The following is a 27,442-nucleotide window of genomic DNA, read 5'->3' on the forward strand; positions in this document are numbered from 1 at the left end:
AGTTTGTTGAACATCGGTTCTTGAGTAAATAGAAATCGTTTTGACCTTAGTTTATCTCGGAATTGGAGTAGATAGCTGTATATTGTGTGGATTTAGATCAATACACCCACACATACAAACACATATGGGTAGAGAGCTTATCACAGAGGCTCACTGGGCACTTGTTAAAGGACCTGTGATTTTGGCTGCTCTGGGGTTCAATTTATTGTTGTTGATGTTTTAGAATTGTACTCTTCCATTTCTTGCAATGATAATATATCTAATCATACAGACAATAATTACGAGAAAAAAATAAACATAAATAGTAACATGAAACAAAATCACTTTACAAACAAATCTTCTCCGATTTCGTTAGATCCTCTTAATAACTCACATGACAGCATAACTAATTTTAATAATGTTAGAAATAATAACTGATCATCGGATAAGTAGACGAGGTTTAATCGATTGATAATAACCATCAATATCGAATGGGATAAATTTAGATTTTTTTCCTCATCTGTTAAGCATTTAAATCATTTAATAGTGTCCAGTGTGTTCAACCATGGGTGGAGTTTAATTTTAGATTTAAGGAAATTAAGATATTTATCCAAAATGAATTTACTAAGTTTCCCAATGTCGGATTTACAGGGAATGGAAATTTGGCTTATGATTCTTCAGAGTTACCCTGGGTCTAGACGGTTGGTATATTTCAGTGACATCATCGATTTTATAATCACTCATTATTTTCTTAGCTTTTAAGTTGTTGGCTTTTAGAACATCTAGATTTACGAGTTTGTATTTCTTAGTTATTTCTTTGTGTAGCAGTTGATGGTAGAAATCAATATTTACATCATACAGGTTTCCTGTTTTATCAGATTGGACTATAATACCCTGAACTAGTTTGAATTGGTTAACCTTATTCCTCAAAAATCTTAGATGATTTTTCATTGGAATATTTTTCTTAAACTTAATATTAGGTAGTAAGTTCCAAAGATTGTCTTCAAAATTTTCTAATATCTTATTTGCAGGTGGGATTTTTGTGGATTTAAAATTCTTTCTGAGAATTCTTTGCTGGTTCCTGGTTTATTTTCCTCTGTACCATTGTATTTGTTAAAGAAAAAGGCTTTCCATTTGATTTTTTTTTTTGTGAGATCATGGAATTTATCTATAATATCTTTAATATATTCCTTACATATAGAGACCACCTTCAAATTCCGGGAGTAGATGTAATAAATAGATTCCAACTAATATATATATGTACATATATATATATATATATATATCTACTGATTATGTGGAAAATTAATGTGTGTTTGTTTGTGGCGTTGTTAGCTAACTCCTCCTACATCGTTTTATTGATTTTGATGAAACTTGACACGTGAGTAGTACTCATGTCTGGAAAACTAGTGACATACTTAGATCGTTGAAAAAATCGATAATACAGCCCCTGGAAGAGACCTTTATATCTACCTCATATAACTAATTTTTTTTTAAACACCCAAGGAAAATAACCCATAGCACCTGTACAATATTTTTTTAAACACTTAAGGGAAATAACCCATTTCATGTTTATGTTCGATTACTTTGAATATTGATTTTCTTTTGTGTGTCCTATTTCTAATTTTTGCAGACAATATCACTTTTATACTTTATAATGAAATTGCTTTCTTATATCAGAGAAATAAGGCATTTCAATAAAACATTCTTTACACCCGGGAATTACTGGGTACACCAGCTAGTATATATACTCTCGGAGTGGTTGGCATTAAGAAGGGCATCCAGCTGTAGAAACTCTGCCAAATCAGATTGGAGCCTGGTGCAGCCATCTGGTTCACCAGTCCTCAATCAAATCATCCAGCCCATGCTAGCATGGAAAGTAGACGTTAAATGATGATGATGATATATATATATATATATATATATATATATATATATATGTGTGTGTGTGTGTGTTTGTCCCCCCCTCCAATGTTGGTGTGTTTACATCCCTGTAACTTAGCGGTTTGGCAAAAGACAGCGGCGGAATAAGAACTAGGCTTACATAGAATAAATCCTGGGGTTGATTTGTTTGACTAAAAAGGCAGTGCTCCAGCATGGCCGCAGTCAAATGACTGAAACAAGTAAAATAATAAAAGAATATACGCATCTAACAATAAGGAAAGGTAAATAAATACTAAAATGAAAATCAAATGCAAAAAAAATGTCTTTGGGTAGATGCCACGAAATAACGATTTTTTTGAGAGGAAACTCTATTGAAAACCTAACCTATTCACAAGTTGAATTACCTCTTCTCCCTCTCCCTCTGCACACACACACACACACACACAAACATTGTTTCTTGTTTGTTTGATTATGTAATGTGAGACCTCTTCTAAACCCATTTATCTAATGTCTGACCAACCATTAGATAAGTTGCATTATTTTTTTTTTTTTATTCTTAATGTTACAAAAGCCCTTGATGGTTGTATAAATATATTGTCTGAAAAAAAAACAAACACTTATAACAAAAGTTCGTTCTATCAATGGTCTCCTTTGACTTTTGTTCTGTCGGCAGGAATTTCATTACATTTTCGTCTGTTGGTGCTATTCTAAAATAGATGTGTTTCCAAGGATCATCTTTCTGGCTGGATAATATATACAAGCCGAAAATTTCAATATTCTGACTTACAAAGTTAAAACAATGAGGAGAATGATATTTGAAGCTATAGAGTTACTTCTTAGAAGAATTACTGTTATCAAATTTTACTCCACCTACAATAAACTACCAGCAAGAAAAACTGTCAGTGTGGAACAGTTATTAGACATCGGAATTTAGTTTAGACAAATCTAGTTTATTCTCAACTCTTATGTTTCAACATTCCTGTTAAAATACACTGGTTTTGTTTTGATTAATTTTTTCAAAATAATAAAAAACTTTTATTTCATCATCATCATCATCATCATCATCATCATCGTTTAAGGTCTGCCTCCCATGCTAGCATGGGTTGGATGATTTGACTGAGGAGTGGCGAACCAGATGGCTGAACCAGGCTCCAATCTGATCTAGCAGAGTTTCTACAGCTGGATGCCCTTCCTAACGCCAACCACTCCGAGAGTGTAGTGGGTGCTTTTACGTGCCACCGGCATGAAGGCCAGTCAGGCGGTACTGGCAAAGGCCACGCTCAAAATGGTGTTTCTTACGTGCCACCTGCACAGGAGCCAGTCCAGCGGCACTACCATTATTATTATGAGGTGCCGGTGTGGCTGTGTGGTAAGAAGTTTGTTTCTCAACCACATGGTTCTGGGTTCAGTCCCACAGTATGACACTTTGGGCAAGTGTCTTCTACTATAACCTCAGGCTTTGGTAGAAGACCAAAAGAAGCCTGTCGTATGTGTCTTTATATGTGTGTGTGTGTCTGAGTTTGTCTTCCAGACCACTTGTGAACTGGTCTTGGTTGGTTTACATCTCTGTAACTTAGCAGTTTGACAAAAGAGACTGATAGAATAAGTATCAGGTTTAAAAAAAAAAGTACTGGAGTTGATTCATTGAACCAACCAAACAGCCGACCAACCAACCAATCAACCAACCAGCTGACCAACCAGCCAACCAACCAATCAGCCAAGCAAGTAAGCAACCAACTAAGCAGCTAACCAACCAGCCAACCAACCATTCCACAAACCGACCAACCAACCGACCAACCAGCCGACCAATCAATGACCAACCAACCGACCAACCAACCAGCCAACCAACCAGCTGATCAACCAAGCAACTAACCAACTGACCAATCAAGCAACTAACCAACCAACCAACCAACCAACCAGCCAACCAGCCAACCAACCAACCAACCAACCACCCACCAAACCAACCAACATATTGCCAATTATTAGATTGCAATGAATTCCTCCCTTAATGATGTCATGCTATTTTCCAATCATTAAATTGAACATATAAAATTGACTTAGCAGTCTACTTTGATTAATTAGTATTTTTACCAGTTTAAATAAATTAAAATCCCCCTCTCCCCCCCTCTCTCTCATCATGCATGCACCCCCACTCCCAAATTCACCCCCCCCCATAATTGTGTCAGAATCAATCTCCACAGATCGCATCAGGTTACGTTGCCATTGGTTACATGCTCTACATCCATGTCTCCCATCTTAAAAATAATAATTGATATCAACATCCGAGTTCATCAAAGTGAACCATAAACATTTGCGGAAGCCAGGTCAACATTGAAGATGCACTGGTATGTATCTGATTGCAGCCCGAAGCAGCAGCAGCAGCAGCAGCAGTAGCAGCTGTTATCAATGTGTGAAGAATGGTTTCCATGACTGCAAAGCGAGGGAGAGAGGCTGAGGCTGAGGCAGAAGAGAATCAATAATATTCGAGGAACACTCAGTGTAGTTGTGTGAATGGCTGAAGCAGATTGCCATATGTACAGGCAGTCTAAGGGAAATTGTCAGGAGAAATGTTTTGAATGTTTGTGTGCGTGTGTGTACACGTGTGTACGCGTGTATGTGTGTGTATGTCTGCATGTGTGTATATGCATGTGTATTTGTGTGTATGTGTGTGTGTATTTATGTGTGTGTGTATTTGTGTATGTGTGCATGCGTGCATGTGTGTATGTGCATTTGTGTGTATGTGCATGTGTGTGTGCACGCATGTGTGTGTGCACGCATGTGTGTGTATTTGTGTATGTTTGCATACGTGCATGTGTGTATGTGCATGTGCATTTGTGTGTATGTGCGTGTATGTGCATGTGTGTGTGCACGCATGTGTGTATATTTATGTGTGTGTGTGTATGTGTGTATTTGTGTGTGCACACATGCATGTGTATTTGTGTGTGTACTTGTGTGTGTGTATTTGTGTGTGTGTGTGTGTGTGTGTGTGTGTGTGGACAAGTAAGTGGCATAAGCAGTGAAAGAGGAAAGTCAATGTGAGGAAATAGATAGAATTTCAATGGAGGAGGACAAAGAGAAAGAGGTGAGAAGATGTGTGTGTGTGTGTGTGTGTGTGTGTGTATTTACATAAATAAATAAATAAATAAATATATATATATGTGAATATATATACATACACATATATACAATAACAAGCCTATTGTACATTATTTACATTATCTACATTTGACGGATATTCGTCCTCATCTTGTTTGTTGTTAACACAACGTTTCGGCTGATATACCCTCCAGCCTTCGTCAGGTGTCTTGGGGAAATTTCGAACCTGGGTTCTCATTCCTAACGATGTTACTATTATTATATTATTATTATATTATGATTATTATTACTATTATTAATCAGGTCGCTGCCGTGAATCGAACTCGGAACCTTGGGGTTAGTAGCCCGCGCTCTTAACCACTACGCCATATGCCCGTGGGCAGTTATGGGGTGAATTTTAAGGCTTATAAATCTATTATTTTTCTATCCTTCCTCAATACCGGTTCCCATATGCTATTCATATCTGCACTCGGTCTGCTTAGGAGGTTGTTGTGTCCTAGCATATGTGCTGCTTCTTTTAGTTTTCGTATTTTCCAGTGTTGTTCCCTGTCTATTATTTTAACTTCATCCCCTATTGTATATTGTGCTGCTCAGGTGCACTACAGCTCATCAGAAAAAAAGCAAACAAAACTTCATAAACTGTACACAGGATGTGCACAGGAAGTGAACAGTGAAAAAGTCTTCAAAACAAACCAAAAGAAAAAGTAGGGGTACTGTTGGTGAATTTCAGGAAGCATGGAAGTTTCGAAGGACGTAGTGTCTCAACAGCTAACGACTGTTGTAGGTATTTTATTCCATGCTTCAGCAATTCCGAGCATGAAGGAATGTTTTCGGAAGTCATGGGTGCTGTGTTGTTTTGTGATTCCGCAAGCATGTCCAAGAGTGTTTGTCAAATGGAATTCAAAAAGGTGCCCAAGGCTGTTGTTGGAAAGATGGTGGATAATCTTGATGGTGTCTACCAAGTCAGTTACCAGACATCAGATTTTTTATGTGTCCATACCCAGGAAAGCAAGACATTCAGGGTATGGTAGATGCCTGACAGCAGGTATTCGTCTGGTGGCACATGCTGAGCAAGATAGGAGTCCCTTACTGGTGATGCAAACTCTAAGTGAGGACGTACCATAGTCATATGCAGCTTTAAATAGATAGCAGGAGAATGGTTGACAAAGGTCTCACTGAGTGATGCTCACCCTCAACTTTCTTGACAATTTTAGAGATGTAGTTTGTCCAACACCGATCGCTGTTAAATACAACAGCCTGGTCACACTCACTAACAAACTTTTTAAGATTGGTATTGTTGAGGGAGGAATGTGAAAACTGGGTTTTTCCTCCAAAATGCATGGTGACACACTTGACCACAGCCAGTTTGAGTTGCCAGTCAGTAATCCATTGCTGCATTGTGTCTAGGTCTGATTGCAGGAAAGATCTACAGCGTATAGGATCTGTTCTTTTCATCTCAAGGGACAACTTGATGGCATCTGCATGTTTCAGCACTGTAACATTCTTCAATTTGACACTTATGTTATTAATATATGCAAAAAACAACAGGGATCCAAGAACGGATCCCTGTGGTACACCAGATGTCATCGCATAGGGTGAAGAATAATGTCCTAGAACCATGACTACTTCTTTTCGACCAAGAGTGAAGGACTTCAACCAGTTGTAGAAGTCATCTTTCACACCCATTGCAGAGAGTTTTTCCATGTGTCATTTGTGTGGCACAGTAGTAACGACTTTAACGAAGTCAAGATAGATAACATCCACTCATGTGCCACCATGAGTGATTCAGGTGATGTCCTCAAGAAACTCAATGAGTTCCCTGCAGTTAGGGATAAATCCAAACTGTGAGGGTCGAATAAGGCTGTGAAAGCCTCAGAAGTTCCAGAGTGTTTTTCTGACACAGGACATCAGTTTGGAGACACAGCTCGTAAGACTGACTGGATGGTAGTTGACAAGTGATGTGCGGTGACCCTTTTTGAACAGGGGAATGATACTAGCAATTTTCCACTGCTCTCGAGTGATGCAGTTATCAAGGCAGAATTGGAACAAGAATGAAAGCTGGTGCAAAAGAAAGAACCCACCACATTTGAGAAACAGATAAGTAACACCATCAAGACCAAGGGAGGCATAGTTGTGCTTATTCTCGAGGTGGTGTCGCAGCATTGCAGGTGTAAATAACAGTTCCAGTGATGATGATATACCACCACCACCACCACCACCCACCCTCGCGTAATGCAGAGAGGAGCCATATATCTCCTCTATGGCAAGACACTTGGGCTTGTCCCTCTGTCATACTTTGGCCTTCAACCCCCCGGCATAAAACCACTGCTCCCTCTCCCTCTCGTATACACCCACCCCACTCAGCTATAAAGGGTGTTTCCTTTTCCTTTCTTTACTATGTTTTGCATGGTGCATGCTGACCTCACTTGTAGTGTAGTGTCGGGGGGGGGGGGTCACGAAAAACAGCACCCCCAGTTCATCCTGGAAAGCGGATGGCGATAGGAAAGGCTTCTGACTGTAGAAAACCAATGCCAAAACAGGCAATTGGAGCCTGACACAGTCCTTTGGCTTATCAGATCCTGTTAAACCATGTTACCTCATGCCAGCATGGAAGACATATGTTAAATGATGGTGATGATGATGATGATGATGATGATGATGATGATGACGAACAATGATGGTGACAAATAATACAGTAAAAATGTGCAGCGAAGTTAATGCAGTTTATTAATGCATCATCATCATAATCATCATCATCACCCTCACCATCACCATCATCATCGTCATCATCATCACCATCATCTCAATTTCAGTAAACCCAACTGCAGCATTAATTAACCCAGCTGCAGTACTACTACTTTACAGCTGAGCTGATTCCTAAAATGGTGACAATCAGGAATTAGTCACGATACAGTCATTGTCGTCATTGATTCTCTTCTGAATGCCTCACTCTCCACAGGAAGAACGACAACAGACGCAAACCCCCCACCCAAAAAAAAACATTGTTTAAGCAAAAATGAGCTAAGAGAGATAACCCAAAATGACCATTGGCATTGGACAAATACAACAATGGACAAATACAGGTATGTCAAATACCATACAACAGGTATGTCAAACTGCAGGGTCTCTATGGGCTGCATGGCTCACATACATGTTGCCATGAAGGCTGCATAATTTAAATTTTATAATATCAGTTCTTTATTATTAAATAAAAAAATTTTTTAAACCTTTATTTTTATTAATTATTAATTTTATTGAAAATTTTTTGGGTTCGTTATTTTTAAATCTCCAGCAATGCCACTCACAGGCCACACTTGTGCTTGAAAAAGGGGCTGTGTGTTTGACTTGCCTGCTGTACAATGTAAATTCTTGGCATATTAAAATTATCTCTGCCTCAAGTGATGTACCATAATTACCAAATGGCAGTTAGAGTTAATGGTTCCATGTAAGAAACACTAGTGGTGGTGGGGGCCACAAAAAAAAAACCACCCAGTAAACTCTGTAAAGTGGTTGGCATTAAGATGGGCATCCAGTTGTAGAAACCATGCCGAAACAGGCAATGGAACCTGTTGTGGCTCCTGGCCTTGCCAGCTTCTATCCAACCATCCAACCAATGCCAGCATGGAAAACAGATGTCAAATGATGATGATGATGATGATGATGATGATGATAATAGCTACAGATAAGAATGAAGGGCTTGTTGTAAAAAAAAAAAAAATTAACTTGCAAGTTCATTCAATGTTTTTTCACATTGTTTCAATAATGTTTTTCTCATAAAGATACCTATTTACTTGTACATCATTATCTCAGAAACTACAGAACTTTAATACAATCTTATCTATTTTCCCCCCACCCCACTTTGTGTCATGCTTTTATCAGCTCTTTAGCAAGGGGCTCTATGTATAATGTTTATTGGTAGCGGCTTTAAAAAAGTCAAATACTGGATTATGTTACAGCGATTAGTCTCTTTTGATATATAAATCACTGAAACAAAAGCAAAATGACTAATAAAAAAAAAAAACCCAGCTGGTGAAAGACATAAGGATTTTACAGGTATGTGTGTGTGGGGGAACTTATTGTTAATTTGTTGTGACATATTGATAGTGAGGGTAATTAGTTAATTAATAGATATTTCCTGTAGAAAAGGCAAAAATAAATCTCACATCTCTAGACAGGGAATTTAATCCCAGACTGATAGACTCCAATTTTGATATTGGTTGGTATCAATTCAAGGGCTTTTTATCTCCAAACCACACCCATCATCATCATCAGCATCGTCGTCATCGTCATTGTTGTCATCATCATCGTCATTATTTTGATGTCCGCTTTCCTATGCTTGCATGGGTTGGATGGAATTTTATTGAGACAGCTTCTCGATAGCCAGATACCTTTCCTGTCACCAACCCTCATCAGTTTTCAAGTAAGGTAATATTTCCTCTTGACCAGGATGGTGATCTGGCAGAATCATTAGCAGGCCAGGCAAAATGCTTAGTGGCATTTCATTTGTCTTTATGTTCAGAGTTCAAATCTTACCAAGGTCAACTTTGCCTTTCATCCTTTTGGGGTTGAGAAGATAAGAGTACAAACAGAGCACCGGTTTGATGCAATCGATTTACCCACCCACACCCACAAAATTGCTGGCCTAGTGCCAAAATTTGAAACCAACATTTCCCCTTGACCAGACATGTATTTTTCAGAATATTGGAAATGAACAACATTGCTTGTATAACAGTGACACTCGTTTACAAGAATCACGCAATGTCAAGATAAGGAAAGACAAACATGCACCCCCCACACACACACAAGCAATGTCATTCATTTAGAATCATCATCATCATTGTTTAACGTCCATCTTCCATGCATGCATGGGTTGGATGGTTGACAGGAGCTGGCCAGGAAGAAAATTTACCCAAGGGCTACTGTGTCTGTTTTGGCAGGGATTTTAGGGATTTTATAGCTGGATGCTCTCCCTAACACCAACAACTCTGCAGGGTTTGGTCATGGGAGAACTATTACCTTGCTTAGAAACTTGAAGGTTGGTGACAGCAAAGGCATCCTGTCACAGAAAACCTGCCTCAGTGAATTCAGTCTGATCCATGCAAGCACTGAAAAGTGGATGCAAAACTGATGATGACAATAATGGCAGTGGCAGAGGTAGTGATGACAACAATGACGGCGATGACAACAACAATGACAGTGATGACAACAATAACAACAACAAGGGTGATGACAACAATAACAACAATGACAGTGATGACAACAATAACAATGACAGCAACAACAACAATAACAACAATGAAGGCAAATGACGACGGTGATGACAACAATGACAACAATGACAAAGATTTTTTCAGAGATAATTTCTCTATTGATTAGTTAGAGAAATGGAATTATATAAACACTATATAATTCCATTTCTGAATTATATAAACACTGAATTATATAGACACTAATTATATAAACACTAAATAATTCTATTTTCGTAAACCAACAACTGTATGATTTCATGCATTTACTTGATAATTCTTTCATCACTTGACTGGCAAAAGTTGTGCTTCACTGATGAGGTCAGAATAAAACCGAAACATATCCAAAGTTGTCTCTTGTGCTTGTTGAAAAACTTGAACATAACATTAGCTAGTGACTAATATTTTTCACCTGCAAATCACATATTTACAGCTGTTTTTTTTTTTTAATGCATCATGCATGGTACATATGATAATAACAGCTTGTCCCTTTATTGGTTAGCTTGATTGAAGAATGTTCAAGTCTTCCATCAATTTTCACTCAATGAACTTTATTTCATATTTTATTCATCACTCAGTTAATCAACAAGATTTAAAGTGAACAAAAAAAAAAAAAAGTGAAATAAAAACTGGTTCTTTTCTTAATCATGGGACCAACACATAAATCAACCAAGTTATTATTGCCAACTTTTCTGATCAAATGATTTCTAGTAAACTAGAAATACCTAAAGCTGTGTCGCAACATAAATAACATGAAAGGAAAACAAGTCTTAAGCACATATAGGGAGAAATAGAAGGAGAGAGAGAGAAAGAGAGAGAGAGAGAAGGGGAGAGGAGAGAGAAAAGAGAGAGGGGAAACTGAGAGAGAGAGAGAGAATGCCAACAGCTTTATGCATGAATTATATATTAATACTATACACACTTTCTCGTCTTCTTTCTCTCATCTTTTATCTTTAATCCATTTCAATCATACTTTAGCTTCTCAACACCTGGCAGAATGCCACCTCCCACTTTGTCAAAGGGATTTTTCCCTTTTCCAGTTTTTTTTCCTGTCTTGTGAGTTACCATTAGTATCAGTGCCATGAAAAAAAAAATCACCCAGTACACTCTGTAAAGTGGTTGGCGTTAGGAAGGGCATCCAGCTGTAGAAACCATGCCAAAACTGACATTGGAGTTCAATGTAACCTTACAGTTTGCCAGATCCTGTCAAACTGACCAGCCCATGCCAGCATGGAAAGCAGACGATGATGATGATGATGATGTAGCCTACTATGAAAAATTGGTTAATTGCATAAGACTTCCGATCAAATGATCAACGTTGACTCCATGTGTGTAATCATTAATACTACACAGCAAAAAAAAAAAAAAATGCATTAACACACCTGTCCAAGTTGCAAACCTGGCCAAATTATCACAAAGGGATCACTTTCCTGTTATAAACCGGTTGCAAATACATTGATTTGATCGCCTACCATATATATAGACACTTGTCAAGACATTTCACATAACAATATTTGTGTATTTATAAAACATTGTTAACGAGTGTCTGATGAACTGGGTTTTATTTCTTTTGTCATTAAAATGTTATTATTTTAAAATGCAGTTCTTTCACAACAATAAATGAATACCTGTTCTCATCATCATCATCATCATCATCTTCATCATTATCACCATAGTTTTAACATCTCCTTTTCCATGCTTGCATGGGTTAGGTCTGTAATAAGAGGATAACTTTATAAATAGATATTGATTTCTTTATGTAAGAAGGTGTCTGATTTCTAGAAGAAGGACAAGAAAAATGCAGTAATACCTTGTGGTGCCTGAATATGGATTTGTTTTGTTCTGAGTCCTAATCTTGCCTGATTCATTTATGCCTCCCGTCTTCTTGTGGCCGATAAGTTTGATACGTATCAGACAAAGTAATGGAGTTGCTGTAGTTAACTAATACACTTGAAGGTGGTGCTCCAGCATGGACACAATTCGATAGCTGAAAGCAGTAAAAAAAAAAAATTTTTTTAATAAATAGAAGAATTAAAAGGGAAACATTCTGAAAATAGTCTAAAAATTAACAACATAGTCTTTTATCCTTTTATTCTTTTACTTGTTTCAGTTATTTGCCTGTGGCCATGCTGGAGCACCGCCTTTAGTCGAGCAAATCGACTCCAGGGCTTATTCTTTGTAAGTCTAGTACTTATTCTATTGGTCTCTTTTACCAAACTGCTAATTTATGGGGATGTAAACACACTAGCATCAGTTGTCAAGCGATGTTAGGGGGATAAATACACACACACATACATACATACACACACATATATACATCATATATATACGACAGGCTTCTTTCAGTTTCCGTCTACCAAATCCACTCACAAGGCTTTGGTCGGCCCAAGTCTATAGTAGAAGACACTTGACCAAAGTGCCACACAGTGGGACTGAACCCAGAACCATGTGGCTGGTAAGCAAGCTACTTACCACATTGTAAAAAAGTCCGTAACTACCTCAAGGAGCAGTTTGTGAGGAGATCGTGAGAAGTTGTAATTTTGAAGAAAGTATAGAGCAGGAGAGGGAGAGAGAGAGAGAGAGAGAGTGGGAGAGAGAGAGAGAGAGAGAGAGAGAGAAAGAGAGAGAGAAAGAGAGAGAGAGAAAGTGAGAGAGAGAGAGAGGGGAAAGAGAATGAGAGAGAGAGAGAGAGAGAGAGGGAAAGAGAATGAGAGAGAGAGATGGAGTGAGATGGAAGAAGAGGAGAGAAAGGAGGGAGAGATAGAAGAGAGGAGTGAAGGAGAGGGGAGATAGAGAAAAGAGGGGGAAAAGAGAGGGGAAGGGAGACAAACAGAGGGAAAGAGAGAGAAAGAGAGTGAGAGTGAGAGAGAGAGAGATTGCATAATCTCTGAGCTTTGTACTGGAATGATGAGATGATTTCTTATCAGGGCAAGAAACTGATATAAAGTGAAACAGATTGACCGGAATGATATATCAATTGATATTTAATTTAAAACTATGGTGGCAAGTTGTCAGAATCATTAGTACACAGGGCCAAATACTTAATGGCAGTTCAACTTTGTTCTGAGTTCAAATACTGAGAAGGTCAAGTTGTTGGCCATATTGGGTTTTATATAGTTGGAGCCCCACTATCACTTTGATGGTATGTGCTGATTTCTCACTAAATAACTTTTTCTAATTTAGGCACAAAGCCCGAAATTTGGGGGGAGGGGGATAAACAAGGGCAGACAAAGGGATTAAGTCGATTACATCGACTCCAGTACTCAACTGGTACTTAATTTATCGACCCAGAAAGGATGAAAGGCAAAGTCAACCTCGGCAGAGTTTGAACTCAGAACATAGCGGCAAACAAAATACCGCTAAGCATTTCGTCTGGTGTGCTAACGATTCTGCTAGCTCGCTGCCTTACACAGGTTAATAATAAAGAAGCTATTTTGTTAAATTTTTTCATTATCTTTCAAAATTAATTGAAACGAAGAGTATTCCAACAGAAATATGGTAAACAAAAGGGTTGCAATATTTTAAAAATAAAATATCTTCCTTGAAATAATGGTTTCAAGTTTTGGCCCAAGGCCAGCAGTTTTAGAGGTGAGACTAAATCAATTACGTCAAATCCAGCGTTCAGTTGGAAGCTTTATTTTATCAACCCCAAAAAGATGAAAAAGCAAAATCAGCTTTGGTGGAATTTGATCACAGAACGTAAAGACTGAAGACATGCTGCTAAGCAGTTTGTCCAGCATGTTAACGATTCTGCCATCTCACTGCTTAAAGACCGTGAAATAATGTGAAAAGATGATATTTGGTTTATATGAATGAATATAGAGCTATATTGACTTGAATATGTAGCTATATTGACTGGGTTAGAAAATCAATAACAGACTATGGGGAATATAGTTGGAAATCAATACCAGACAATGAGAAATAGATTAATCCAGTGATTCTCCTGGGTAGGGGAAGAGCTGTGAGGATTGATAAGAGGGATGGATGGATTGTGGGATGTTTAAGTAAAATTGAGGGTTTCCAATTCTTGAGATTTCATCATCATCATCATCGTCATTTAACATCCGCTTTCCATGCTAGCATGGGTTGGATGATTTGACTGAGGACTGGTGAAACCAGATGGCTACACCAAGCTCCAATCTGATTTGGCAGAGTTTCTACAGCTGGATGCCCTTCCTAATGCCAACCACTCAGAGAGTGTAGTGGGTGCTTTTACGTGCCACCTGCACGAAGGCCAGTCAGGCGGTACTGGCAACGGCGACGCTCAAAATGATGTTTTTTACATGCCACCCGCACAAGAGCCAGTCCAGGGGCACTGGCAACGATCTCGCTCGAAAGTCCTTACACATGCCGTGGGCACAAGTGCCAGAAAGGCGACGGAGAAATAAAAATTAAAATGATGCAAGCTTCATTTTATTTTCTCATTAATAAAAATGTCGAAGGCAGCCAAACTGGCAGAACTATTAGCGTCAGAGAAAAATGACTAGCAGTATTTCTTTCAAATAACATTGTGAGTTCAAGCTCCACCACACAGGTTTGCCTTTAATCCTTTGTGGGGTTGATAAAATAAGTACCAGTTGAATTGTGTTTTTTGTTTTGAAGGGGGTGGTCAGTGTAATCAACCTAGCTTTTCTCCTAAATTTGCTGACTTTTTGTCAATATTTGAAACCATTAATAAAGAGAGAGAGAGAGATGCAAACAAAAAAAATGACTGGGGAGGGGAAGGATGTTGTCATTTGTTGATTTGAAGATCAATGAATTTGTTTTGTTGACTCATTCCATTGCGTTTGTGTCTACAAGACATCATGCTTCTGGTTTAGAGTGACAAATTGAACGTGGAAAATTATCACAGACAATCAACGTTAGAATTTTGAAAAAAAGTAATGGAATAATATTCAAAATTGTAATCCATATGTTTTTTAAAATGGTATCTCCCCAAAAGAATTTCAAAAAAGTTAAAACTAAAATATTAGAGGAAGGAGTTTAAAATTTTGAAAAGCTGTTTTTTTAATTTTAATTTTTTCTTCCCTTTTTTCTTATTTGTTTATTTATTTATTTTTAGCAAAATCATAATCTGTTGTTGCAAACTTAGTAGTCTAGAGACACTTTTACAAGTAAATAAATAAGGCATAGCCATAGCTGTGTGATTAAGAGGTTTATTTTGCAAGTACAGGATTCTAGGTTCAGCCCCTTTGCATGACATGTTGGGTAAGAACCTTCTACTATATCCCCTGGCCAACCGATGCCTTGTGAACTTTGTTGACATAAACTGTGTGGAAACCCATCATCATCATCATCGTTTAACGTCCGCTTTCCATGCTGGCATGGGTTGGATGGTTTGACTGAGGACTGGTGAACCAGAGGCTGCACCAGGCTCCAATCTGTTCTAGCAGAGTTTCTACAGCTGGATGTCCTTCCTAACGCCAACCATTCTGAGAGTGTAGTGGGTGCTTTTACGTGCCACCGGCACGAGGGCTAGTCAGGCGGTTCTGGCAACGACCACGCTCAAATGGTGTTTTTTACGTGCTACCTGCACGGGAGCCAGTCCGGTGGCACTGGTAACGACCACGCTCGAATGTGGTTTTTCACATGCAGCTGGCACATGTGCCAGTAAGGCGACACTGGCAACGATCACACTCAAATGATGCTTTTCACATGTCACCAGCACGGGAGCCAATCCATGGCCCTGCCAATGATCATGCTCGGATGTGCTTTTAACGTTCCACTGGCACGAGTGCCGATCAGGCAGTAAGCAAGTAAATGTCTGTATGTGCCTCTTTGTTTGTCTCCCACACCTTGCTTGACAACCAGTGTCAGCGAACTAGTGAAAGGCACTGACAGGCTAAGCGCAAAGCTTTAAAATAAATTAAATATTGTACTTGATTAAAATAAATAATACAAAAATAAAAGTGGGTGAGCGTCTAATAATTGACATGTCCACCTGGGCATTGTCGAATAGCATCAATATTTCCAGCTTCAATTCGTGACCACAGACCAACGGTCAGTGACATAGCAAGAGACGGGGCTGTGACATGTCCCCTCCCCACCTGGCTGCAAAATTCCCCCTGGTGTGTCATGCCTATTAATTAAGCGAGGGATGCCAAAGGTGTCTCTATTCCGACCCCCCTCCCCGACCCCCGTTCCACCTCTGGGCGTTGAAAATCCGTGCCATGGAACTCCAGGCTATCGGGTAGGGTGTGGTCTGTAGGTAATTTCAATGCTGCTATTTCTGTTAAACTGAAAGACCACATCAGGTACCATTATTTATGTATCTTTTAGATTTTACTTATTTTGCTAATTTGACTGCGGCCATGCTGGGGCACCACCTTCAGGAATTCTAGTTGAATGAATCAACTCTCTAGGAATTCTTTTATTTCAAAGCATGGTAGTTATTCTATTGGTCACTTTTGCCAAACCGTTACATTATGGGGACATAAACAAACTAACACTGATGTGACAAACATAAACACACATACACACACCTATATTTACATATACAATGTGCTTCCTTCAGTTTCTATCTACTAAATCCACTCACAAGGCTTTGGTTGGACTTGACCAAGGTACCATGCGGTGGGAGTGAACTTTGAACCATATGGTTGGGAAGCAAGCTCCTTATCACAGCCACAGCCGTATGTGTACGTATATGTCTATGTACATGTATATGCATGTATATGTGTATGTATAAGTATGTTGGGGACATATAAGTATGTGTATATATATGTATGTGTATGTATGTGTGTGTGTTGATGATGGTGATGGATGTGGTGACGACGACAACGGTGATGTTGAGAACGATGATGATGATGATGATGATGATGATGATGACGACGACGACGACGACGACGACGATGATAACGACATGATATTGATGACGATGACAATATCGATGTTGCTTCTCCGTCGTCTTTCCACTGTATCCAATATTTAATCAGGTGTTTTTTGTTTTTTTTTAATTTTTTTTTTTTAAATATTCTTAACGGCTTCACTCAATGACTGTTTGCAAAAACGATGTAGTTGGCCGCAAGCTACTCCAGCGAACTCACACACACACACACACACTGGAGTTTCTCTTTCATTTTCCTCTACAAACGTGCTTCTTTCCTCCTACTCTTTCCTTTTTTTCTCTTCTTCTGACAATAGTTCCGCCCCACTTCCACCACCACCACTCTGTTTTATTGTACATAGCAGCACTTGTCTTCCCCCCCCCCCGCTCTCCCCAACCCTGTTGATGGTGGTAGTGTCGGTGGCGACGAAGAAATACAAATAAGCGCAATTTTATTAATAAATCCCGAGATGGAATCGTTCTTAGATTTAATATTTTAAACTGCGAGAGGAAACAAATTCACTTTTTTTCTTTCTCGTTTGCATTCATTCATTCATTCATTCTCTTTTTCCTTTTCTTACTTGCGTCACCTGAATTTCTACAATCGCGCGTTCGAACCACTATTCAACCAATCAGGAACCGAGCTGGGTGTTTCCCCGCCCCCCCCCCCCCTTCTTCTTCCCCAATTAGCTAATCAGGTAGATAAAAGAGAGAGAGAGGCGCGCGTATTGTGGATCAATTCGGAAACGGCACCCGTGGTCATATCGCTTACATAGCAGCAGTCTCACAACGGTACATTACATCTCCGTGAGCAAAGCTAGAGAGACTTGTTCTGGCATCTCTGTTGCTGCCATAAATAACACCACAACACTTGGAAAGCTTCAGATTTTCTCAAAGTGAAGAATCATGGTAAGTTCGATTCTTAAAACACTTTTATTTTAGAGACCACTACTATTATTTCAAAGAAATCATTATTATTAAACAGAAAAGGATTAATTTTATAATTAAAAAAAAAAAAAAATAAGAGGGCGCGCTAGAATTTAAAAGTAGAAATAAAAGGGAGTGCTATAATTTAAAAATAAAAAGGTAGTGGAAGATGGTTCAGTTTCATTTTCAAAATCGAACCCACACTAGAAAATTGTAAATTTTGTACCGGTGTTTAAAATGCTTGTGCTAATTTCCCAAGAGATTTTTAAACTGTTTGAAATTATTGTGCAGATGGAGGCGGTGGCTTGTCGCAGACATAGAGAGAGAACAAAAAATTATTTGCTGTATTAAGATTTTTTTATGTTCTGAGTTCAAATCCCGACGAGAACCACTTCTCGGTTCCAATAATAAAATATGCCCTAGTAAATAAATACCATCATTTATGTAACCCCTTTTAAAATCTTGAGGCCTACGTAATTTTTTTTTTTTAAGCATAATATAATCGTTATACTTTGTTTCATAATTATGATGTATTTTTTTCCCCGTTTTTCAGCGCGAATGTATCAGTGTTCACGTTGGACAAGCTGGTGTCCAAATTGGTAATGCCTGCTGGGAGTTGTACTGTCTTGAACATGGAATTCAGCCAAATGGTCAAATGCCATCTGATAAGACAGTCGGTGGTAGTGATGACTCCTTCAACACCTTCTTCAGTGAGACAGGGGCTGGGAAACATGTCCCCAGGGCAGTCTTCGTTGATCTCGAACCAACTGTTGTCGGTAAGTGGAAAATTGTATAAATAAAAAAAATTAAAAAAACCCAAACTGTCATTCCAATTTTAGTCTATGGGGGTTGAAGCTATCTCCTATCCCTCACTCCCATAAAAAAAAAAAATTCTAAATTGCTGGTTTTGTATATAAACTGGTTCTAATTGTGTTTCTAGTCTAACCAGGTGTCTGAATGTATCTTGGTTTTCACGGAATTGTGATCTCAAAATGTTCACAATTCAAATGTTTTGAAGTTAAAAATCTCGCGTAAACAGCGGATTAAGCCTTGTTTTGGTATGGAACTCTATCAATATTTAAATTGGTATCATTCTACCAAATCAACTACAGCTGGATGTTTGCCAATCGATAGGACTACATTTCAAGTCTATCTTCGTAACACTTCAGAAATTCCTGCAACTAATCGAATAATTTATGTTAATTTTTGGTTTTCAATTCTTTCTACAAGTGCAGCTTTCATTTTAATACAACAGCGAAAACTCCGTTCTTTTATAAATCTCTTAAGCTGATTAATTCTAATTAAGAGTAAATCAAAGTAATGAATTAAATTACGGAAATAGACGGGTCCTATGTCATTCATTCATTCTCGCCCTCTTCTTTTTCTGACTTGTCCAACATTGTCGAAATTTTAACTTGTACATTTGAAAGCCTAGACAATAACAACCTGTCTATACATTCTTCACTTCTAAAGAAAGCCTACTTGCACATCGGTTACATATTATCGGGGGAGGGGTCCATTCTGCTTTTTATCTCAAATCGATAAAATTAATTATATTGGAAGGTTTCGAACCCACCTACCCCCAACTCACATCTTCATTTTTTTTTTTTAAATATAAAAAAAAAGTCGGTACTTTATTTTTCTACAGAAATATTACATGTGCATTTGTCAGCCGTAATGCAATTATCTAAAACCACCTGTAATAAAACTGTCTCCTTTCTTGAAACAATGGACATCATTTCTCAAATGTCAGGTTGGCCTTTATCGCTCCACTAATCATACCCTATAATATACACTGCCGTATTATTTACTACTACAGTACTAATGTACCAGACTACACGCAACCGTCTTATCCTTAAAGATATATTTACGTAAATTTTTTTTTTCTTTAAAGCAATTTTTTTCCAGTCTCTTACAAAATGAAACTTCGTGGCAATTTCTCTTTATAAATAATTCTTTATCGTCATTAAAGATTTGGGATGATTAAATTCTCAAAGTAGTCGTCTCCTCTATCCCTCCTTTCGTTATCATTGTCACCATTTTAGACTCTGCGATTCCAAAGCGGTGAGCTACAAAAAAAAAAAAAAAAATTCCTATGTTAAAATATGATCGCAACTTTTTTTAATATTAACTAAAATACTTTTCTGTAAGCAAAGTTATTTATAGATTAAATTATAACCTTAGTACATCCCCCCCCCCCGCCCATCACTTTTCTGACACAGCGAGGCACAATTCTTAAAAAAAAAAATATTAGCTTCGTAAGGCAAAAATGCTTAGTGCAATTTCGTCCGCCTTTCCGTTCTAATTACACCGACACTGATTGCCTTTCATCCTTTCGAGGTTGAACTCAAGTACCAGTTGAATGCTGAGGTCGACGTTATCGACTTGTCCACTTCCCGAACTTGCTGGCCTTGTGCTAAAATTTGATCCCAACATTTTTTTCTATTCGCTCTAAAATGCGTCGCGATGACCAACTCCTCTTGATATTAGGCTCCAAACAGACCCCCTTGACACTTAAATTCATACCTGATATATAAAATGGCTACTGAGAAGGCACAGCAGTTTCTACACTGTGCAGCAGAAAAAACTGCTGTATATTTTATATGGACATTGGTGTAGTGTTAGATAAGTTGATCAGCTGGTCAGCGACTTCATGTAGCTAACGTTTTTACCGTTTCCTTCATTTGTCTGGATGTGAATCACTGTAAAATGCGTTTGATGCTGAAATTTTTGGCAGCCCGTAAAACATGGGTTATTTACGTTTTTTTTTCTCTTTATTATTGAACCCTATACAATTTTAGCTTTGCTAGCAGCAGTATTTAGTTTTCAAATTCTCTACAGATTAGACAGGTAATGAGTTAATAGCAGTTGTTAAATCTCTGCTGTGGCACCTGATCACTCTTACTGGAGCCATTGGCACAAAACATGTGAATGTCTGAAGGGGAAGACCACTCTGTAAATACAGCAGTTCAATTATCAGCTGATTGTCATTTACACATCTGCTCCATTAGAAAAATATGGGCTTCCTAAGAATTTTTGACATTTAGAACTTGTAAATTTAGAATGTTTTAAAAATTAGTTTTTATATCATGAATTTATAAAGAAATAGCTTAAGGTTTCAAATCTGATTCACTGTATAGCCTTTGGGGCAGCTATTTTTGTTGGCTAAACAAATAGTAATTTGGCCATGATAGTTGGAACTAAAGATGTGCAGTTTGTCTACCTAATTCCTTAAAAAAAAACATTGGTAGAATCAAGGCTATGATAGGTAATTCTCTTACCTAGGGTACCCATCTGAGGTTGATTCTGTTTCCTTGTTAGAAAACAATTCTTAAATAAGATTAACTTTCCTTTTGAAATGATTGCTTTAAATGGTTATTCTTATTAGGTGTTACATAATTTAACAGCTAATTTAAACTTTGTGTATTCTCTAGATTTGAAAACTGAATCCTTAATAATTCTTGAAATGGCATTTAACTTAAGATTTTATAATGTATGAGTCTCATGATTTTCTTTTGAAGTGCACAGGATTTGGACAAAGGCATTACTAGAAATGAATTTTTTTTTTTTTTTTTTAATAAATTTCATAAGAGTGGAAAGACTATTTTAAAATACATAATCTTCCAATAATACCTTGCAGTACGAGTTTCATTTGTTCCACAACCAAGCTCTTACGATTTGCTTCTTTTACAACTCAATTTTCCCCCATTGAGATTAACTAAAATATAATTCATTCCAGTCTCCCAAAACCGCTCAAAAATAATTATTTATGGGTTTTTAAACAGAAAAGGTGTAGTTACAAGTAAAATGACAATTATAAATAAGAGAATGCAAAAGAAATGCGTAAACTGGTTTTATTAACTGAATTACCTTAAAGATAGATGATTTGTGTGCTCGTACTGAGGATTTCCACTCGTGCTTCAAGACAAAAATTTGCATGAGTCTCGGCTTGTACAGCAAATTACTCTTACAATGGGGCACTCATACTGCGATGTTCTATTGTACTTAGGTTACGAAATACTAAGTTCATGTATGTTTAAGAAGCTTGCTTAGCAACCATGTGGTTTTGGGTGGAGTCCCACTGTGCAGCACCTTGGGTAAGCATCTACTGTGCATGTCTAGCTGATCCTATCTTCAATGTTGGTTTGTTTGTCTCCATAACTTAGCAGCTTGGCAAGAGACCAATAGAATGTGTACCTGACTTAAAAGTAATCACTGGTAGTGATTTGTTCAATTAAACACTTTAAAGCAGTGCTCCAGTATGGTCTTAGTCCAAAGATGCAACCTGTAAAAGATGCATCGACACAACTTCATTTTAACATCCACTTCTCCGTGTTTGCATGGACTGGTTTATGTTTGAGGCAGATTTTCTACAGCCAGGCACCCTTCTTCTTGCCAGCCCTCATCCATTTCCATATAAGGTATTTTCCTGTGGCCTGACATATTGGAAATGAATGACACAACTTGTATGACAATGACTCAATCATTTCATGTGACCTCATGCAATGTCATAGCAAACATGCACACATGTAGACAAACACGACAAGCTTCTTTCAGTTTGTCCACCAAATCCACTCTCAAGGTTTTGGATGGCCCAGGACTGTAATCGAGGACACTTCTCCAAGTGCTGCGGAAGGGAAGACAGGCACACTTAAGCCCTTTTTATAAAAGTTAACATTTTCGTGTAAATTTAATTTTTAAAAAATAGATCTAAAGTTAAAGCTTTTCCATTTCTTCCAGATGAGGTTAGAACTGGTATCTACAGACAACTTTTCCACCCTGAGCAGCTGATAACTGGCAAAGAAGATGCTGCTAACAATTATGCCAGAGGTCATTATACTATTGGTAAAGAAATTGTTGATTTGGTTTTGGACAGGATCCGAAAACTTGCTGACCAATGTACTGGTTTGCAAGGCTTTTTAATCTTCCACAGTTTTGGTGGTGGAACTGGTTCTGGCTTCACATCTCTGCTCATGGAACGTCTAAGTGTTGACTATGGTAAGAAATCCAAACTGGAATTCTCTATTTATCCTGCTCCCCAAGTGGCAACTGCTGTTGTGGAACCTTATAATTCTATCCTTACCACCCACACCACACTAGAGCATTCTGACTGTGCATTCATGGTTGATAATGAAGCTATTTATGACATCTGTCGTAGGAATCTGGACATTGAACGACCATCTTACAGTAATTTAAACCGGCTTATTGCCCAAGTGGTCAGTTCTATCACTGCTTCTCTGCGTTTCGACGGTGCCCTTAATGTTGACCTGACTGAATTTCAGACCAACTTGGTGCCTTACCCAAGAATCCATTTTCCTTTAGCTACGTATTCTCCGATTATTTCTGCAGAGAAAGCCTATCATGAACAACTAACCGTGGCAGAAGTGACCAACGCTTGCTTTGAACCAGCTAATCAGATGGTCAAATGTGACCCTCGTCATGGTAAGTATATGGCCTGCTGTATGTTGTACAGGGGTGATGTTGTTCCAAAAGATGTCAATGCCGCAATTGCTGCTATCAAAACCAAACGTAGTATTCAGTTTGTTGACTGGTGCCCCACTGGTTTCAAAGTTGGCATAAACTACCAACCTCCTACTGTTGTTCCAGGTGGTGACTTAGCACAAGTGCAACGTGCTGTGTGCATGTTGAGCAATACCACTGCCATTGCTGAAGCCTGGGCTCGTCTTGATCGTAAATTTGACTTAATGTATGCCAAACGTGCTTTCGTTCATTGGTATGTGGGGGAGGGTATGGAAGAAGGGGAGTTTTCAGAAGCTCGTGAAGATTTGGCAGCTCTCGAGAAAGACTATGAAGAGGTTGGAATCGATTCCACTGAAGCAGAAGAGGAAGAGGAGGGAGAAGAATATTAATTTTAAAAGAAATTATAAACCAAAACAGAACATATTTTATGAACGCTATTTTGTAATTATACTGTATAGTTAAACTAATTTTTGTTGTTCATGTTTCAACTGTATATTTATCTGGATGTTCTAATAAAATGTATATTCAATTTTAATGTCCAACAGTTTTTGTTTCATTGAGATTTTATATAATCTGAAAAACTGAATGAGTAAGAAAAAAGATTCTGCTAAAACTCCACCCACCTAGGTATTAGAAATTTCTCTTGCACCCTGAATAATTAAAATATAATGGTTACAAGTTTGCCAAATGTATCCAACTAATTTATGCTAAAAATGCTATCTTAGAACTCAAAACGAAACAGCTTAATCAAATTAGATAATTAATTACATTTAATGATAAAAGTATTATCTGTAGGTAGGACCTACTGGTTAAATATTAATTTTGCAACCCTCTTGTGTGGTTAAGAAGCTTGCTTCCCAACATGTGGCTTTGGGTTCAGTCCTACTGCATGGCCAACTAGACTTATTAAAAGGATCTAGTAGATGGAAACTGAAAGAAGTCCATTGTTTGTGTGTAGCCTTGTACTGTTGGCTACAACCATCATACAGTATTTCATGAAAAGCATGTGTGGCCTTAAAGAAATATTACCTTGCTTGGAAATGAGTGAAAACTGGTGACAAAAAGGGGATTTGCCTCAACAGATTTTGATCTGTGCAAACGTGGGAAAGTTGCCTGTTAAACTGAATTTGGTTCAATCCCACTGCTAGACATCTTGGCTGGACGAAATGCTTAACAGCATTTCACCCGTCGCTACGTTCTGAGTTCAAATTCCGCCGAGGTCAACTTTACCTTTCATCCTTTTGGGGTCGATAAATTAAGTACCAGTTGGACACTGGGGTCAATGTAATCGACTGAATCCCCTCTCCTAAGCTGCTCTTCAGCTCCTCCCTCAAAATTTCAGGCCTTGTGCCTACAACAGAAATGATTAATGTTCTGCCATATTCACACAGGACAACATTGTTTGTCCCAGGACAGATCCCCATTACAATGACCGTGTTTATGACACATTTGAGATTTGTGCAAGGTATTCTAGGACACCAGTTGTTTTGACATAGCTCTTCAGGTGGAAGACCCAAGACAGAAGGATTTAACTAGAACCAATTGTCTTGTTTATAATTTCAGCAAATGGTTTGCTGATTTCTGCCAACTGAAAACTGATCTTTATTTGCAGGGTGAACAGTGGATTTGAAACAATGGCTTGCATATTAAAAGAAAACCTTCAGGTACATTAGGTCACATAATAATATACCATTCCTTTAATCTTCTAGTATTTAAATCAGCCAAATCTAGCGAAAATATTGTTTTATATTCAAACCAGCAAGATCAGGCCTTTCACAACTATCTGACAGTTTTCCTAAAAATAGACATGCATTAATCTTGAAGCTACAGGATTAATATTATTAATTTAAAACGACGTAAGTGAATAAGCATTACATTTGACTGAGTAATCTAAATGCTTAAATCTTATTTTGCCTAAAATATTTAAAACCTTAATCTAATTTTATAAAGCCATTCATTAATAAGAGGAAATTGGTAAAGGGGCAAGAACTTTTCTACAAAATTCATTGTTTTAATGTCTACTTTTCCATGCTTTTGTAGATTGGATGTAGTAGTAGTTTTATTCAGGACATGGATGCCTTTTACTTCCCATTTTCTTTCTAAATATAAAAAAAAAAAAAATTCATGTTTTCATTACTTTGGAATTTAGCCAGAAGGAAATTTTCTGTATGAAATAGAATACAGAAAATGTAAGCAGATATTTATATCAAGAAAGAGGGTATATATGTATTCACTCTCTCTATATACCCAGACTTTCTCACTGTGTGTGCAGCATTCATTTACTTATTGCCTGCCACCAAGCCTAGTATGTGCACTCATCCTGCACTTAAGTCTTTCTATATTTTTCTTTCTCTATACAATGTAAAGCATGACTGGAGAAATTTAACTACCAAGCAACATTCATATTGGCTATTATTGCATGGAGGTAGTTTGGGATGTATTTGTTTTATTTAGGGTATTAAACTATCCAGCAGGATATTTGATAAAGATGCACACTAGGGAAAGGACAAACGCTATAAACTGTCAATCAAATGTAATTTGCATTGAATCACTAACAAACAAACAAAAAAAAATACACTGAAGAGAAAACTGTAAAAAGGTTTGATTAAAGAATTATGATTTAATATCAAACGGATTGAGATGAAATAAAGCAATCAATAACTGGTAGCTTGGTCAGTCATGAAGATGCTGACGGTTCTAGTTAATCCAATCAACAGAACAGCCTGCTCATGAAATTAATGAGCAAGTGGATGAGCACTCCACAGTTCTGAGCACCCTTAACATAGTTCCCAGGAAGATTCAATATGACAAAGCTGGTCCTTTGAATTTCAAATACAACTCCTTGCTCTACCAGCTGAGGGACTGGAGCAAAGTGAAATAGTGTCTTGCTCAAAAACAGAACATGCTGCTGGGAATTGAACTCGTGACTTTACAGTTATGAGTAAAATACCGTAACTACATGCCTTCAATAAGTCAATAATATTGGTATTTTTTATACAGGAATTTCAAATATTTGTAGTAAGTAAATGCAAAACGTACTACTATAAAACTCTTGTCATACATTTGTTACGTGAACTAAAAGTAATAAATATGAGGTGGAAGTGGGGCAAGAAACTTGGTTCCGGGTTCAGTCCCACTATGTGGCACCTTGGGCAAGTATGTTCTTATAGCCTTGGGCTAATTAAAACCTTGAGTGGATTTGGTAGACAGAAACTGAAAGAAGCCTGTCGCATATGTATGTATTTGTGTGTCTGTGTTTATACACCTGCCCACCATCGCTTGACAGCTGATGTTGGTGTGTTTACTTCCCCCCCCCCCATAACGTAGCAGTCCGGCAAAAGAAACCGATAAAGTAATAAGTTTACAAAGAATAAGTCCCGGAGTCGAGATCTTCGACTAAAAAGGCGGTGCTCCAGCATGGCTGCAGTCAAATGACAAACAAATAAAAGAATAAAAAGAATCATTTCTGTTGTTAGGTCTGTGAGTTCTCTAGGTCTACTTTCTTTAATGTTTCAAAACAGCAATGCAATTCAATGAATAGGCTGTGCAAGGGAGACAACACCTGAAGTGGTTTCCATTTTCGTTCAACGCCCTGTAATTTTAATAAAATATTTAAGATACTGATATTCTCTCGTCAGATATTTCTCATTAGATTTTTAATATTCATTCTATTAACAGTAATAAAGTAAATACTAATTAAGCTAACTTAATTATTGAAGTTGATCTCCTTTAAACAATATATATCTGCCAAATTCCTTGGCAGATGTATATTTTACTGTTTTCAAACAGACTGCAGCCATGCTGGAGCACCGCCTTTAGTCGAACAAATCGACTTATTCTATCAGTCACTTTTGCTGAACTCCTAAGTTACGGGGACATAAAAACACCAACGTCGGTTACCAAGCAACGGTGGGGGGACAAACACACACACACAAACGTGTGTGTGTGTGTGTGTAGATATACATATACATACATACATACATACACAGCGGGCTTCTTTCAG

At 37.8% G+C, this 27,442-nt stretch overlaps 1 protein-coding gene and 1 long non-coding RNA gene across 8 annotated transcripts in view; one reads left to right on the plus strand and one right to left on the minus strand.

The window, feature by feature from the left end:
- Positions 1 to 27,442, minus strand: part of LOC149135357 (uncharacterized) — an 86,532-nt gene that overhangs the window by 37,653 nt on the left and 21,437 nt on the right. For 2 of the 7 annotated variants that reach the window (XR_016242383.1, XR_016242382.1), the window contains exon 2: positions 12,016 to 12,192. This is a non-coding gene — a long non-coding RNA (uncharacterized LOC149135357). Of the gene's footprint in view, positions 1 to 2,490; positions 2,607 to 10,737; positions 11,920 to 12,015; positions 12,193 to 19,829; positions 20,028 to 27,442 lie in introns of those variants that run through there. The other 5 variants (XR_016242381.1, XR_016242385.1, XR_016242384.1 and 2 more) reach the window with 5 other exon arrangements.
- LOC106882364 (tubulin alpha-1B chain) lies at positions 17,762 to 23,978 on the plus strand. Its single transcript, XM_089354381.1, has 3 exons — positions 17,762 to 17,940; positions 18,512 to 18,734; positions 22,699 to 23,978. The coding sequence occupies exons 1-3, from the start codon at positions 17,938 to 17,940 to the stop codon at positions 23,826 to 23,828; spliced, it is 1,356 nt and encodes a 451-aa protein (XP_089210507.1). The 5' UTR covers positions 17,762 to 17,937; the 3' UTR covers positions 23,829 to 23,978.

This window comes from Octopus bimaculoides, chromosome 6, assembly GCF_046866305.1.
Source record: "Octopus bimaculoides isolate indiv1 chromosome 6, ASM4686630v1, whole genome shotgun sequence".
Lineage (NCBI taxonomy): Eukaryota > Metazoa > Mollusca > Cephalopoda > Octopoda > Octopodidae > Octopus > Octopus bimaculoides.